This window comes from Typopeltis vanoorti, chromosome 7, assembly GCF_054136105.1.
Source record: "Typopeltis vanoorti isolate ZY-2024b chromosome 7, IOZ_Tvanoo_1.0, whole genome shotgun sequence".
NCBI classification, from domain to species: domain Eukaryota; kingdom Metazoa; phylum Arthropoda; class Arachnida; order Uropygi; family Thelyphonidae; genus Typopeltis; species Typopeltis vanoorti.
Genome location: NC_143555.1, coordinates 42,719,130 through 42,736,078, shown reverse-complemented (window position 1 = coordinate 42,736,078; position 16,949 = coordinate 42,719,130). Strand labels below are relative to the sequence as shown.

Sequence of the window (16,949 nt, the reverse complement as noted above, 5' to 3'; positions counted from 1 at the left end):
ATTTATTGTTGATCTGGGCTTAATATCAGAAATTGATATTCTGGATAATCAGGTGCTGTCTACACTGTGGAGTTTCATGTGACTCGTGTTACTATCAAGACGACAATGCCTCATGCCACAAAGCTCTAGCTGGTATGGAATGGTATGAAGAAATGGGTGTTAAATGATTGCCCTGGCCTCCATAGAGTGCTGACTTCAACCCTATTGAACACCTGCGGGACGAATTGGAGTGGCAATTGAGGTCCAGAGCAGCATGTCCTCGATCTGTCCTTGAACTCAGTGCTGCTTTGATGAAGGAATGGAGACAAATTCCATCTGATGATCCCCATACATAGGTGGAAAGCCTTATCAAAGGATGCAGGAGGTGGTCAAAGCCAAAAGTGGACATACCCGATATTAGGGTTCGCCTGCTGGTATTGATTGTAAATTGCTAAAGTGTACGGACAATTATTGATAGATAGTGTATTTCTTAAAAGCAAAAAGACCAAATTTTACAATTTGATGAAACATAGGGGGATTTAGGATACTTTCTTTCTTGTGGTTATAACAGTTGCTTTAATATTATTTTTATTCTAGGTGTTTATCAGAACTTTCCAGACCTCCTTTGTATTGCTAAGGTGTCCAAGATAGCTCATAGGATTAATTGGTTATTGAAGAACACAATAACATGCAGAGATAAAGAAGTTATTATTCCTCTTTATAAAGCATTGATACGTCCACATCTGGATTACTGCACTCGGGCTTCATCATCTGATTCCTTGAAGATGAGGAAGTGATAGAAAAGATTCAAAGACGAGTGACCAAGTTGGTGAGTGGTGTAAGAATGCTCACCATATTGACAGATTGAGAGTTTGTGGACTGCAGAAGTTGGTTAGTAGGCAAAGTGGATGGGACATGACAGAAACATATAAGTTACTAAAAGGTTTTTATAAGATTGATGCAGGGGAAATATTTCAGCAGTTGAATAATGGTGGAAATTTGGGTTTCCTGCGATGAGTCTACTGACTCCATGGCCTGTAATAATAATAATAATTTTTATAATATAATATAATAAAGGCAGTTTATTTGTATTTATAAAAATACACACAATAGAAAAAAGCTTAAAAAATTCTAATTTATTTTTTATTTTTTATTATTATTATTATTTTTTTTTTTTTTTTACGGTATTTCCTTTCTACAAATCTATTTATAATTTCACTATGATCTATCCTCGGTTCTTAAGCACCCTCGAATCAATTGCGCCTCTGGGCTTTAGTCCATTTAGCCCAAGAGGTCATCCTTGGAAATTAAGTAAGAGTGCGGTTAACAAGGGTTTGAGGACTAGATTTTTCACTTGGAGAATGGTGAATGAATTGAATGTGTTGGCTGACACAGTTGTGAGTGATTTGTCTCTCAATGAGTTCAAGAAGATGTATGATGGTTATTGTGTGTATAGTTTGGGTTTCCTGCGATGAGTCTACTGACTCCATGGCCTGTAATAATAATAATAATTTTTATAATATAATATAATAAAGGCAGTTTATTTGTATTTATAAAAATACACACAATAGAAAAAAGCTTAAAAAATTCTAATTTATTTTTTATTTTTTATTATTATTATTATTATTATTTTTTTTACGGTATTTCCTTTCTACAAATCTATTTATAATTTCACTATGATCTATCCTCGGTTCTTAAGCACCCTCGAATCAATTGCGCCTCTGGGCTTTAGTCCATTTAGCCCAATGGATAAGGAGGCCCTGATCTCCACCACTTCTTCCCAGTTCCTGTGAACACTAGGAGGAATAATCTTTTACATTTTAATTTCATGACTGAAGGTATTTTGGATTTCAGCAAACCAGTCTCCATTCAACAGCATGGTCAGAAGAGCGATGTGCTTTCTCTCAGTATGAGAACGTTTCAAATTCTTTCATGTCACATTGGATGTTCCAACCCTTCAACACGAGTACATTTGTAATATGATTCCTATGGGTACTTGAGAAATCTTTCATGAAATATAATCATGATGACGACGACGATGATGATAATTAAATTACATACATACAATACATACAATAATAATAATAATAATAAAGTTTGATTGGAAAGGAACTTTTTCCCCAGGCCTTTATTTTCAGTTGGTTTCTGAGTTAATTGATCTTATGCACAGGCAAGTGGGCTGCATTGTCTTTCTAAGTTATCTGCAAATGCTTCTGCTTTTTCTTCATTATTACAAGCTATTCAATATTCTGAGGATTTTTTTCTCCTGTAAACGCAAAAAAAAAAAAAAAAACAATAATATTATGTTAAGCCAGGGATAAGTGTAAACATCACTGACAGACCTTGGATCAGGTCATATGATGGCTAATGGTAGAATTTATTGCTCTTTGGGTCTTCAAAAAAATTTAGAGCTGAACAGCTGCACCTCTGACGTTTGGGAACCAAACAGGTGCTAGCATTTATTATTATTATTATTAAAATCGGATACATTATACACATCTAGTGAATCTTGCATTCTAGTTAACTTTCCTTAAGATGGCACATAGCTGTGAACTTCTTTGGGTGATGGACTGAATCCTTGACTCTTCATCCCTTTATCTGAGTTGTTGATTGTGGGTAAGGAGTTTAGTGTGGGTATTTTACTTGATCTTTGTGAGCATTTTGCATAGTTTTAGCTTTCTTTTGCGATGAAGGATTTCGGTCTTCTATGTTTGAAGAGATCTGATGGCTTGTAGTTGATTGCCACACAACAGCTCACCTGTAGTCAGCTGCCTGTTGAATTTGGGTGATTGTCTCTGACTGTGAAGAATTTTTCTGCAATGCTTCTTGGTGTAACTGGAGGTTTCGGATGAACCAGGGAGCATTTCACGCCATTCTTACGCATTTGCTCTGGAATTGTTTGTAGTCTTTGGATGTTTCTTTTATTTGTGTGTTCCAAGGCTGATTAGGCATAGGTTAGTTGAAACTTATCATTGATTTTTACAGGAGAATGTTGTTGTTTATGCTTAAGAGGCTGTTCCTATTCAGGAGTGAATATAGCTGTGCTACGGTCTGATTGGCTTTTGTGTATGTCTTGATGTTTAGGCTTTTATCAAGCTGAACTCCCAGATATTTGACTGACTTGTGCCAAGGGATGATTTTTCCTAACATCTATATGGTTATATTCGGTTCTGCTTTTCTTGTGGTGAATAATACAGCGGTGCTTTTTTCTTGGTTGATTGAGAAGCGTCATTTGCTGTAGCAATTCTCTAGTTCATTGATTGCTATCTGCAATTTGTTTATGGCCAGTTGTGGTCAAAGGGACCTGGCTATGATGATCGTGCCATCGGCATAGAGAGCGGTGATCGATGGGGACAACTTGGGGAGAACTTCCATGTATATGGAGAAGAGGAAGGGAGAGAGTAGGAGCCTTAGTGACTCCAGCCATAATTTTTCTTTCAGCAGATCTAATTCCATTTATTTTTATTCTAAATTTTCTGTTGTTCAGATATGACTTGATAAATAAAACTAATGATAATGGGATTCCTACTTGATGTAGCTTGAAAATTAATCCATAATGCCAGATTCTGTCGAATACCTGAGCTATGTCCAAGAATTGCAACAGAGTGCAGGTGCCATTCATACCCTTGGGTAATGTATTCAATCACTCTGTATATTTGTTGAGCTGTGGAGTGCTGTTATATAAAGCCGAAATTCTCGTCTAGTATGTGAGCTGTTTTTCTGCTGCCTCTTGAATCCGTGCATGTATAGCGTGTTCGGCTATCTTGCCTATGTATGATAGTAGGCTGATGGGTGATATTTCTGTGGAAATTGTGTATCCCCCCCCCCCCCCCCCCCCCGGTTTTGGAATTAGAAGGACTGCTGCAAGTTTCCACCACTCTAGACAGTGATTTAGCTGTAGGATGGCATGCCACTAGATGCATAATACCTTTGCGAGGGAGCAGCTTGAGCACCTTGTTCATGATTCAGCTTGAGCACCTTGTTCATGGTCCCGGGGCCGTCTTGCGATTGAGTTTTCTTATGATTTGGTATATTTCTGCTGGCGATATGGGTTGTTGTTGTTAGATTGGGTTTTGGCGTTTTGAGTTATTTTGCGCACTTGGTGTGGATATTTCTTATGAAGTTTAAGTCTATTTGGGCATAATTGGGGCTTCATTTTCTTTCTAAGTTATCTGCAAATGCTTCCGCTTTTTCTTCATCATTACAGGCCATTCTATATTCACCTTGGATTAGAGGAAGTATGCTGTGCTTTGAGCTAGGCGACCTCATAATTTCCATATTGACTGGGCTTCTGTGCTTAGATGATATATCTTGTTGTTCCAAAGTTGGTTTCGGTGGTCTTTTAGTGCATACCAAGCCTGGATCGTTGCTCTATTAACTGCCTGTTTATCTGTGTGATCCACTGTTTTATGATATTGTTTTTGTAGCCTGTTCTGTTCTTGGATAAGTTGTTTTATTTCCTCTGGGAGACTATTTGGCGGTGCACATGTGGCTGTGTTTGTTAAATAGGATAATGCTGTTAATATTTGTTTCTCAAGGGTTGCCACTGTCTTTTCTATTTCTTCAGTAGATGTTATGTGTGGTACTGGGCCTAGGCTTTCATGGAAGGCTGAGGGGATTTGTTTCCAGTTAATAAAGGCGATGTTGTTTTCATTTCATGTAAGGTGCCTAATTGCAATATGATGAGATTGTGGTTTGAACTCATGTCATTGAATGCCTGTATTTGATAGGCGTGTACTATGTTTTTTTAGTATTGCTATATCAAGTACGTCTGGACGACTGGTGGTTCCATAGTATGCAGGCTCTGTTGGTCCAATTACTGTCATATTTCTTGTAGTAGCATATGAGTTGAGTGTTCTGCTTGATGTTTGAATTTCTACTGTTCCAAGTTGGGTGGTTGTCATTAAGATCTCTGGCTATTATCACTGCTTAACTGTGTTCACTAGTTTTTCCAGGTATGATTCTAGGAGTTTTTTATTTGGGGGATTTTTGGCTGCAAATATCTTGAAAGTGTTTGTGTATTTTCCATGTGGATTTCGATTCCTGTTGTTTCAATGTGTTCAGTTTGGGCCTTATCGAATTCATTGTGTTTTATTCCTCTTTTGATGAGGATGGCTGTGCCTCCTCTTGTGTAGGATCTGTCCTTGGAGTGGGTGATATAGTTGTTGATTTTTGGTTGATTTGATTGATGACAATGGGTCGTGCGGGATATCATACATGTATATGGAAAACAGTATCAGTGCCAGTAAGGATCCTTGTCGGACTCCAGCCAAGATGCGTTTTTGTGTTGTGTACCGCACATCCTAACTTGCATGCGCCTATCATAGAGGTATGACTTGATTAGATGAATCATTCCCATTGGTATTCCAGTTGATATCAGTTTGTATAGCAAACCATATCGATTGCACTGGCTATGTCAAGGAAAACAGCCCCAGTGCATTGACACCAGTTAAAAGCCGTGGTGATATATTCCACTAATCTGTATATTTGTTGCGTGGTGCTGCGAAATTGACGGAACCCAAACTTCTCCTCAGGAAGAATATTTAGCTTGTGTACTGATTCTTGGAGTCTGAGAAGAATTACCTTCTCGGCGATTTTGCCCAGGTTTGAGATGAGGCTGATTGGTCTGTAACTTTGAGGCAATCGAGGGTCTTTTCCAGACTTATGGATTGGCATTATGTCTGCCAGCTTCCAGTAGGAAAGTAAATATTTGTAGTGAAGGATGGAGTTTATTATATTTGTCAGATGCATAATAGCTCTGTGAGGTAGTAGCTTTATCACCTTGTTGGAGATGCCATCAGGACCGGAGTCTTTTTGTTATTTAACTTCTTGATTATATCATATATTTCAGCAGGTGATGTGGGTGAAGTTTGACTGGAGTATGTGACAGAAGATTTGAGTGAACATCTGACGTGTCGATGGATCATATGTGATTGAAATCAAGATGATCATATGAGGGTTCACATTGCTTTTCTAAATGTTTTGCTATTGCTTCAGCTTTATCTGCATCAGTGTGAATGAGGTCTAGAGCTGTTTGAAGAGGGGGAAGAGGTTTATTTCTGTTTTTAATCTTTCTGATAAGGTTCCATATGGAGTGGTTATCAGGAGAGATGTAGGTCAGTTTTTCTTCCCAAAGTTGACTTCTATGGGCTGTGAGGGCATCTCTCACTACGGAGTTGAGTCTGTTTAAGACCCGTTTGTCTTGTGGTGCCCTGGTGTTGAGATATCTTTCTTGCTTTGTTTTTTTCCCTGATCAGGTTCATAATATCTTCTGGCAGGTGGTTGGATCTGTGGGTAGTTGCAGAGGTAGTAACTGCTGCACAGGCTGCATTAATTTGTTCAATTAGATATTTTACAGCTGTTTCAATTTCCTCTCTGTATTTTATGATGGGTGTGGGACCAATATATTTCGGGAGTACTTTGGACAACCTTTCCCAAGGAATGAATGAGTGTTGGGGCAGGTGGCAGTTTTTCTTGGTTTCCCAACTTTAACAGTATTGGATTGTGGTCAGATGATAGATCATTAAGTGTCATTATATTGTATTGGAGTCTGATATTCTGTTGCAAGGCTATGTCCAAGACATCAACCCGACCATGTGTTGTGATGGGTGGGCTCAGCAGGACCTACCACAACCACGTTATTGAATGCTGTACATTTTTCTAGTATGTGTCCGTTTTTGCTGGTAGAACGGCTATTCCAGACTGGATGCTTGGCGTTTAAGTCGCCCGCTATGCGGCAGGCTCTCTGATATCCAATATGGCGTTCAAATCTGAGGACAGTAATATTTTTTGTGGAGGATTATATGCTGCGAAGATTTTTAGTTTGCAAGCCGAGCTCGTGAGAATCTCAGTGCCGGTGACCTCGAGGTTAGTGGTAGGAGGGATGTTTATAGAATGATGAGTGATGTAATTCTTAATGAAAATGGCAGTGCCACCTGCTCTGTGGGACAGTCTGTCTGTTCTGTACAGTCGATATCCCCTAATTTTGGGGTTGCCTGAAGGTCTTAGGTGTGTTTCGTTTAGTAAAAGTACATCCGACTGATGTCTTTGGGCAAAGTCCTGGAGTTCTAAGATGGAGTTCTCCTCAGGCCGTTCGCGTTCCACGCAATGATCTCTAGTGAGTCTGGTTTTAATTCCTGTTCATTAGTGAGTGCTGTGATGATAGTTTGTGTATCCTTTAGGAATCTTTTAGTAGAGGATGGTGAGGGGTTGGATCTGCTAAATTCCAGCAGCATATTTGCTAGAGAGGTGCCTCTATCATCACCCGCCTCTCTAGCATATTTGCTAGAGAGGCGGTGATGATAGCTGTCAAATTTGATAGTGGTGCTGGCTGAATCTTTTCCTGGGTTGACTTTTTTGTATGAACTACGTGACTCTGTTGAGATGATCTTTTAGAGACCTTTGGTTTCAGAGGATGGATTTCTGAGCGTTTATACTTGTCTGTGGGGGACTGTGGAGTTGTGGTCTCTGGGATAGATCTGCTAGGGGAGGAAGAGAGTCTGCCTGCTTCTGACTGTCTGTTTTATTGGGTTTTGGGCGCCACCTCTATAATTGGCAGTGTGAGGGAAGCTGCATTTGGCGCATTTTGCCAGGGTAGTTTTTGGTTTTGTGCAGGTGTTAGTAGGGCGGATTTTTGCACACTTCAGGCATTTGTAGAGTCTGAGCATGACCAAATCTGTGGTATTGCCCAGTTGAAGCCTTCTTTCTCAAAGGCTCTGAGGTGATTCGGAGTCGACATACTGATTTAATGTCATAGATGTTTTTATAGGCTTGATGTATTTCTATTAAAACTAGGCATAGGGGTTTTTGTCCACTCAAGTCATCCTGCTGACCTTGATGGGTGGTAGGTCCTGGTGGTGGAGGTCGGACTCTATTCTATCAGAGGCTATATCCTCTGTAACACCCCTCAGGACCACCTTCAGATTTTGTTCCGAGCCAAGAGAGAATATATGGAACTGGATATTATTTGAATCAAGTTCTTTTGTTAGTTTTCTAAAGTCTGTTACAGTAGCAGATTGGATTTTAATGCCATCATCTGTATTTTTAGCCGAGACGTACTGTATTTGTAGGTTTGTCATGATGGACCTTAAGTGTGTCCCTTTTTTTTTTTCCCGGAGGACAATCGGAGATACCCTCTCAATGGGGAGGCTGTGAGATCAAAACTGGGAGTGTCTTCTTCCATACCTAAATCCATGAGAGGTTCTGCGTCAGAGGTTTTACGTTTCTTGCATGCCCGAGCTTCTTCGAAGTCTGTAGAAGGACAAATCACCAAATCAAGTTTCTCTTCTGTCTGGGGAGTGTCTTCACGCTCTTCAATTTCTCATGGCAAGGAGTAGAAATTAAGACTACCGGGCCATTCATTTTCCACTTTTTTCAGTATCGTTTTGAGAATGCTAATCACATGCCCTTTGTTGTTGAGCGATTTAATATAAGCATCTTCTTCTTCTTCACTCATTGTGAAGTATTTAGTACAGTAAGTTAGCAATGGGATTGTGACGGCGGTTAGGCCTCGCGAATCGCCCTCTTATAATTACAGTTCACTTACCTGTGTGTGTGTCTTGTTTTAAAAACCTCAATCACTTCTGTTCTATTGAATCTTGCAGTTTCAGGATTCCAGAATTCAACTCACTGACTAAAGATACTCCTGAACTACATTAAAAACTTCTTCATCGCTAAAGACAAACTACTATCAAAACTCATCAAGAAATGCTTTTTGAATGACATGCCAAGGTTGAAGCAATGCAGAGCTTATATAAATTTTACCTAAACAAGTTCCCACAAGGTGCTTTGACCTCATTAAATAAAAATCTCAGGATGAGAGTAAGATGTAGAAATTTTTTACCTTGGGTGTATACTATGATAAAGATACCAAGCAATTTTATAAGCTAGGTTTTAATCCTTTTTCCCAAGTCAGCAAACAGGCAAGTAAGTATTGGAGCTTAATTCACCTTTACCACTAATTGCCTCAGTCTTGTATTACGTGCAGGGACAAAGTTGACTTACTCGTCTGTTTGTTATATATATATATATACGTTAAAGATACCAAGCTATTTTAAACCTGGTTTTACTCCATTTCCCAAGTAAGCAAACAGATAAACAAGTCAAGTTTGTGCCTACAAGTGTTGCAAGTCTAGCTGATCCTGCACCTAGTGCAAGCCCAAGGCAACTCATGGTAAAAATAGAATAAGCTCTGATCACTTATCTTAATATTTACCCTTAATGCAAAGCACATCTCCTGGAGGAGACATATGATGCTTTGTATTAAAGGCAACGAGCCACTACCCAGACCAGCTTCAACCTTTATTGCGCTCTCATCAGTGAGAGCCAGGTTAGAAATATCATCATCATCAAATTCCTGCCATGTACCCTCAAGGGGTGTACAGGATATGATAGTACTACATGAAAAAATTTACATCATTACTAACTTCCTATCTACAATTTTCCTCCAAATCAGTCTGTTACTTGTCAAGACTCCAACATTATCAGATCTTATATTTCTATCGTCTAAGGCACTTTGTACCGTATCAATCCACTTATATCTTGGTCTTCCTCTGGGTCGTTTTTCTGCAAACCTGGCAGAGAACACTTGTTTTGCTAATCTTTCTTCGCCCATTCTGTTTAGGTGACCATACCACCTGAGATTAGCTCTGCTAACGCATTCCTGGATGCTCACAATGTTAAGTTCTTTCCTAATATCCTCGTTTTTAATATGATATTCCATTGATGCCATCTGTTCACGCCTATAATCTTTCTCAGGACTCTCATATCTGCGGTCTCTAGTCTTTGGTCAAGTGTTTTACTTCTGACCCAGCTCTCAGATCCATAAGTTAAAACTGGTTTGAACACTGTCTTGTATACAGCTAATTTAGTGTTCCGACTAATTTCTCTCTTATTCCATATGAATTTATTCAATTGACTTCCCACCATACCAGCTTTGCTGATTCTGTTGTCTATTTCTATATTTAATTTACCATCTTCAGTAAAAATCGTGCCTAAGTAGCTGAAATGTTTCACTTGTTCGACAGGTTCTCCATTCACAACACAGTTGACATTTTCAATGATTCTGCCTATTTTCATTGTCTTTGTCTTTTTATTGCTGACCTTCATACCATATCTATTACAACAGCTATTCAATTTAGTCAGAGAATCTTGCAGACTTGTAGCGGATTTATTTAGAAGTATAACATCATCTGCATAAAGCAAAGAGCTGACATTAACATATCCAATTTTGATATCATTTTTAATGCCACTTTCCTTCATAACGTGATCCATATAGATAATGAATAACAGAGGGGATAATGTACATCCTTGTCTCATACGAGATTTAACATTAAACCATCTTCCTGTACTTCCTTCAATTCTAACTGCTGACTTACAACTCAAATAAAGACTAAGTATTGCTTGATATAATGCCCCATTGACACCATATAACTGTAGTGTATTGAATAGCTTCTCTCTTGGCACCTTGTCATATGCCTTTTCCAAATCGACAAAACTTAAATACAGATCTCTGTTATATTCCCATGCTTTCTCAACTATTTGTCGTAAAGTGAAGATCTGATCCTGACAGCCTCTATTTGGCTTGAATCCAGCTTGTTCTTCACCAAGCTTTTCTTCCACAATTCTTCTCAACCGTTTCTCAAGTATACTTGCATAGATCTTGCCAGGAACACTCAATAGGGAAATACCTCTGTAATTCCCACATTCAGTTTTATTTCCCTTTTTATATATGGGTACTATGAGAGCTCTACTCCAATCATCAGGAATTCGTCCCTCTGTCCAGGCTTTCTGAACTATGCAGTGCAGCCACTGTAAGACTCTTATACCACCATACTTCAGCATTTCTGGTCAAATATCATCTACTTCTGCTGCCTTTCCACATTTCAAGCCTTTGATGGCTTTTTCTACTTCAAGTATGGATATGTATTCCTGACTGCATGCCTGGTCAGTGTTTTTTACCACTGTGCTGCATCACTGCTTGTTTCATTTAGCAGTTTTTCAAAGTAATTACTCCATACTTCAAGGATATCTTTTTCTCCCGTTTTCATGTCACCTTTATCATCTCTAACTCCTTTTACAGCACTCTTTTCTCCATTCCTAAGCTTCTTCAACAACCTCCAGAATATTTTGCCACCTTCTTGGTATTTATTTTCTATATTCTTGCCAAAGTCCTCCCATGACTTTTGTTTAGCTAGTTTTACACAGTGTTTAGCATTCTTGCATTTGTCTCTGTATTCTCTAAGAGCACAAGCTGACTTATTTGACAGGAACTTTTGATATGCTTTCTTCTTTTCCTTCACTGCCTCTTTAACTTCCTGTGTCCACTAGGGAGTTCTGATTTTTTTATCCTTGCAGACAACCTCACCACATGCCTTTCTGGCAGAATCAATCAATGTTTCTTTCAGAGTTTGCCACTGAATCTCCAGTTCACATCTGAGAGCTGCTCAACTTTTATTCGTTTTAAAACTTTCTTACATGTTATTCTTTTCAATATGAAATTCAATTTTATCTTGCTCAAGACTAAATAGTGATCGCCTCCAATTTCAAATCCTTTGTACACTCTGGTGTCCTGCACCAGGGAGAAAACATCACTATCAACAATAACATAGTCAATGAGACTTTTCTTATTCCTTGCCTCTTCTCTCCATGTGAATTTGTGCACATTTTTATGTTGGAACATGGTGTTAGTAATAACTAGTCCATGTCCTGATCAGAAATCCAACAGGTATTTGCCATTATTATTAGCTTTGCTCTTTTCTCCAAATTTTCCCAAAATATTTTTGTATGTCTCACAATCATTTCCTACTCTGCTATTCAGATCACGAACAAGGACCAACTTTTCCTTTTTCATTGTGTCATTTGCTTTTTCTAAAGCATCAAAAAATTCCTCCACTTCTACCTTAGTAGAACCTTCTGTGGGACCATAGGCACAAATAAGTCTCATTGTCCAGTTCCCCATTCTCATATTTGCCCACATTACTCTACTTGAGACTGACTGCCATTCAAGAAGATTAGCCTCGTATTTTGTGTTGAATACTATGGCTACTCCTTCTTTTCCTTGTTTGTCATTTCCTGAATATAACATTTTGTATTTATTGCTCAGAAAGATCTCACCAGTTTTTGTCTTTTTTGTTTCAGTCACTCCTATTATGTCGATCTGGTACTTATCTAATTCCTCCGCTAGCTCCATTTCTTTGCCATTCAGGCTTCTTATGTTGATAGTACTGATCTTTATCTCTGGTGATGTTGAGTTGGGGTTTGTTTTCAGATTTGTTCCAGTAGCTGACTTTTCGCTGTTCGCCCTGGTTCCCTGGCGAAAACAACCTTGGCCTTGTTTAACCGGGCGACGCCTCAGCCGGCATGAAATTTTGTCATGTCGTACCACCATTTTTTTATTTTGATTTAACCAATAAGAATACAATTTGGTCGGCTAAATCCCAAATTGCCACTAGAAATACCAAGATTTCAGTAATACAGAGCTTATAATTATTTTACCAAAACAAGTTACCATAAGGTGTTTTGACCTTATTAAATAAAAATCTCATTATGAGAGATAGATTTAGAACGTTTTTTACCTTGGGTATATTATATGTTATATGTTAAAGATACCAAGCTATTTTAAACCTGGTTTTACTCCATTTCCAAGTAAGCAAACAGACAAATAAGTCAAATTTGCACCTGCAAGTCGTGCAAGTCTAGGCACGATGTGATAAAGGTGAAATAAGCTCTGATCACTATTTTTAATATTTATCCTTAATGCAAAATACATCTCCTTGAGGAGATGTATGATGCTGTGCATTGAAGGCAAGGGGCCATTACCCAGACCGGTTTCGACTTTATTGAGGTAGTGGCCCCTTGCCTTCAATGTATAGCATCATACATCTCCTCAAGGAGATGTGCTTTGCATTAAGGGTAAATATTAAGAATAGTGATCAGAGCATATTTGACCTTTACCACGAGTTGCCTAAGACTTGCACTACGTGCGGGTCACCCAGACTTGCACTACTTGCAGGCGCAAACTTGACTTACTTGTTGGTTTGCTTACTTGGGAAATGGATTAAAACCAGGTTTATATTTAAAATAGCTTGGTATCTTTAACGTATATATTATACCCAAGGTAAAAAACTTTCTACATATATATGTGAATATATATATATATGGATATATCATATATTGTATTATTTATTTTATTTTTATTTTTTGCAAGAAAGGAAGATTTTGTGTGTGTGTATGTGTGTATACACTTGTATATATGATTTTGAAGTAGGATTGAGTATACCTGTGCACACATGCATGTCTTTAACTATGAGAAAACACTGATATCATTTATTATTTACAGGTGTGTGATAGTTCTTTATAATGTAAAGAAGAATAAACAAAGTCATATCATCAGCACTTCCAAGAATCCAATTACCACGTTATCATTTTCTTGGGATGGAAAATATCTGGTTACAGGAGAGGTAAGAAAAACATTACATTTGTTATCTGTATTATATAATGTCATTTAAAATTTGTAAGTTGTTAGGAATGATTTTTCTCATGTAGAGTGATATTGCTGGAGAGAGTTGGATGCGTTGAAAATGAGAATAAATTTAAATTGATTATGAAAATGAGAATGGGGTGACAGACATTTATGAGCTCTAATAGGAAGTTTCACAATGAGTCCTAGACTCCATTAAAGTTTCATAGTCATAACAGTAACAGCAGAGTTACATTATATATTACTAGGGGATCTCCATCCCCTGGCGCCTAACCCCCCCCATGTTCCGGACTGGTAGGCCAGTTCTCCTTGAATTCTGATGACTCGAATTTCGAAGACTCAAAAGGAGGTACCCCCCCCCCCCTCCAATCCGGCACCTACGGCGACCAAACCCCCGAGTTCTGGACTGGTAGGCCAATTCTCCTTGAATTCTGATGGCTCAAATTTCAAAGACTCGAAATGTGGTTTCCGCACCTACGCCCCCCCCCCCCCCCCCTCCCTGAGTTCCGGACTGGTAGGCCGGTTTTCCTTGAATTCTGATGACTCGAATTTCAAAGACTCGAAAGGGGGGATTTCTTGAAAGAGTTGGGTAATGACTGAAAGAATGCAGACACGAATCCAAGCAGCTGAAATGAGGTTCCTTCGAGGGATTGCGGGGGGGGGGGGGGATGACAAGACTCGGCAGAGTCAGAAGCTCTGCAATTCGGGAAACTCTCAATACTCAACCGTTGCTTCTCTGTGCTGAGAGATCACAGTAGTTACGTTGGTATGGGCACCTGGTCAGAATGCCACAAGAAAGGCTCCCCCTGCAGTCCCTCTTTGCCAAGCCAGAGGGTGGGAGGCCACAGACTCGCTGGATAGATTATATCCAAAACCTTGGGTGGACACGTTTGGGAGTCCCATCAGAACACTTGAGCTTAGTGGCAGAGGATCGTGACCATTGGAGGTTCCTCTTGCAGCTGCTGCCCCCACAACCCAATTAGGAAAGGTGGGCCTTGAAGATGTATGTATGTATGTACTTTGTTTATTACTAATCGTTTTACGTTTCATATGCTTGTACTGCAAATGTACAATAATGATATATCTATCTATCTATATAAAAATATAAGATAATTTGTCATGTGAGATGTGTATGTAAGATGCTAAAAATGTAATATTTGCATTTGATTTTTGCAATATTTGCTATGTATGTTTTGTATTGAATATAAATACAATAAATATTATAATAATATACGTCTGTATTACGATTTTTTTTTTTGATGGGGGCCGTGAAATATTTTAATTTTTTAAAGGGGCTTTTACACCCATAAGTTTCGGAAGCACTGCCCTAGCGGATGCAGCAGAGGAGTTGTATGCCAGCTGCATTAATTCACTGTGATCCCTAATAAATGAACTTTACCCATCCTGAGTGATGGTGAGTCGAAGAGGAAGAAGAATTCTTATCATTCTCTCCTCAAATTCATTGAACATTACGTGTTGACTACCATTTCTGGTGATACTTTCCACTTACTTTTTTTTTTAATGTCAATTCCACACATGAGAAACAAAGTCTGTAGTACATCAGTGCATTGTATGTGGACACTTGCAACTTGTTATACATAACTACACTATCTACTTGTATTGTCTTTGTTATTACACATTTGCTCAAGAGATGGATCTTGTTCTCTTTTCAGTTTGTGTGTGTGTGTGTGTTACTTTGCCTCTGTAGCGTAATTGGAAGAATGATGATTTGTTGCATCCTTTGATTGGAAATGACCTAAGTTCGATTCTCATCATGACAAGAGGAATCTTTATATGGGTTTTTTCAATTGAAGGTGAGTTAACCGATTTCATATGGAGGTAGCAGGGTTTTTTCTCCTGTATTCAGACAAATCCGCCTTGAGAACACATGCAATTTACAGACAGAAATACTAGTGGCAGTGGTGGGCAATAGGTGGCGTTAGTGTAGTTGTATATGATAATGGCAGTGGTGGTTCGCTATCCATAGTTGTGAATTGAGTGGTGGAGACAGAGAGTGCCTCCCTCGATGAGTCTTTGGACTCCTTGAAGGTATCAGTAATAATAATAATAATATATATATATAATCTGTCATATCCTCTTGTTTCTCTCTATTCACTAAGCTCTGTAAATTATTATCATTATAACTATCATTCTATCCCAATTTTTATGTTTTCCTTATTAAATCTTTGCATAGCACTTCTGGATATGATCTGATTAATATATCATATGAATATTTTAATAATAAAAATTTTTGTATTCAGTGCAAAAAATTGTTTCTTTTGTGTTGTCATTATATATCTAATCAAATTAATATACAAGAGCTATGTCTAAGGGAATAAAAATATTTCTTATTCACCTGCTTAGTTTATAAATTTTCTTGCTGTTTACATTCTTCATACTGAAAAGACATTTCTCCTGTAATAAGGAAGCATTTTACTTTTTAATTAATTTTGAAATTTGATGAAAATATTTTGTCTTTTATTATTTGTGATGAGTGTTGTGATTTCATGGAGACTTGGAATCAAACTATTAGGAAACTGTTATTTCCAAGTTTTCTCTTTTTCTTAATGAGAAAATAATGAACAAAAGGAAAGGAAAAGTATATATCTCTCTCTTACAGGAGAAGTATATTTTGATTACAGAATGAATAATAAATTCAGTTTAATCCTTTATCCAAGTGTAAGCAAACAAAGTTTGCACCTGAAGTATCTTCAGGACTGAGGCGACTTGTGGTAAAGGTGGACCAAGCTCTCATCACTACTTGTCTTAGTATCTCCCATAATGCAAAACACATCTCCTTGTGGACATGTATAATGCTATGCATTAAGGGAAGGGCTACTACCCAGACCAGTTTCGACCTTTATTGAATGTTCAAGTACAGGTGAAACTCCAAAAACTCAGCGTTGTTCCCTTCAGTAACAGGCTCACTCTGCCACTGAGAAGAACTCTCAGCGTTGGCTCTATCCCATGGCAGGTTCACCCCACTACTGAGCAGAGCTGCTCATTTGCTCATATGTCATCTGAGGGGTGACAGCAACAGCCTAGCCTCAGTTAAAAGTTCATTTTTAACTGAGGCTAGGCTGCTGGCCATTCATCACCCAAGCTTCCAACTGGTTTCGACCTTTATTGAAATCTCAAGACCCAGAGTTGGTGATACTAAGGTGGAAGTAATGGAGAGGTTATATTTACCTATATGAGTTGCCAAAAGGTGTCTCATCTTATTATTAAATTACTCTGGATTTAGAGAAAGATGTTGGATGTTTTTTCCCACTTGGTTAGACTATAATAAATTTAGTTTAATCGTTTATCCAAGTGTAAGCAAACAAAGTTTGCATCTGAAGTATCTTCAGGACTGAGGCAACTCGTGGTAAAGGTGGACAAGTTCTCATCACTACTTTTCTTAGTATCCCCCCCATAATGCAAAACACATCTCCTTGCAGACATGTATAGTATGCATTAAGATAAGTGCCACTACCCAGACCGGTTTCAA

General features: G+C 38.4%; 1 protein-coding gene across 1 annotated transcript in view; it reads left to right on the top strand.

Moving 5' to 3' along the window:
* LOC150104628 (mitogen-activated protein kinase-binding protein 1-like) overlaps positions 1-16,949 on the top strand; it is a 399,663-nt gene that overhangs the window by 59,428 nt on the left and 323,286 nt on the right. Inside the window, exon 3 of the mRNA XM_090395826.1 lies at positions 13,319-13,439. Within this exon, the coding sequence (XP_090251952.1) occupies positions 13,319-13,439 (121 nt within the window). The remainder of the gene's footprint in view (positions 1-13,318; positions 13,440-16,949) is intronic.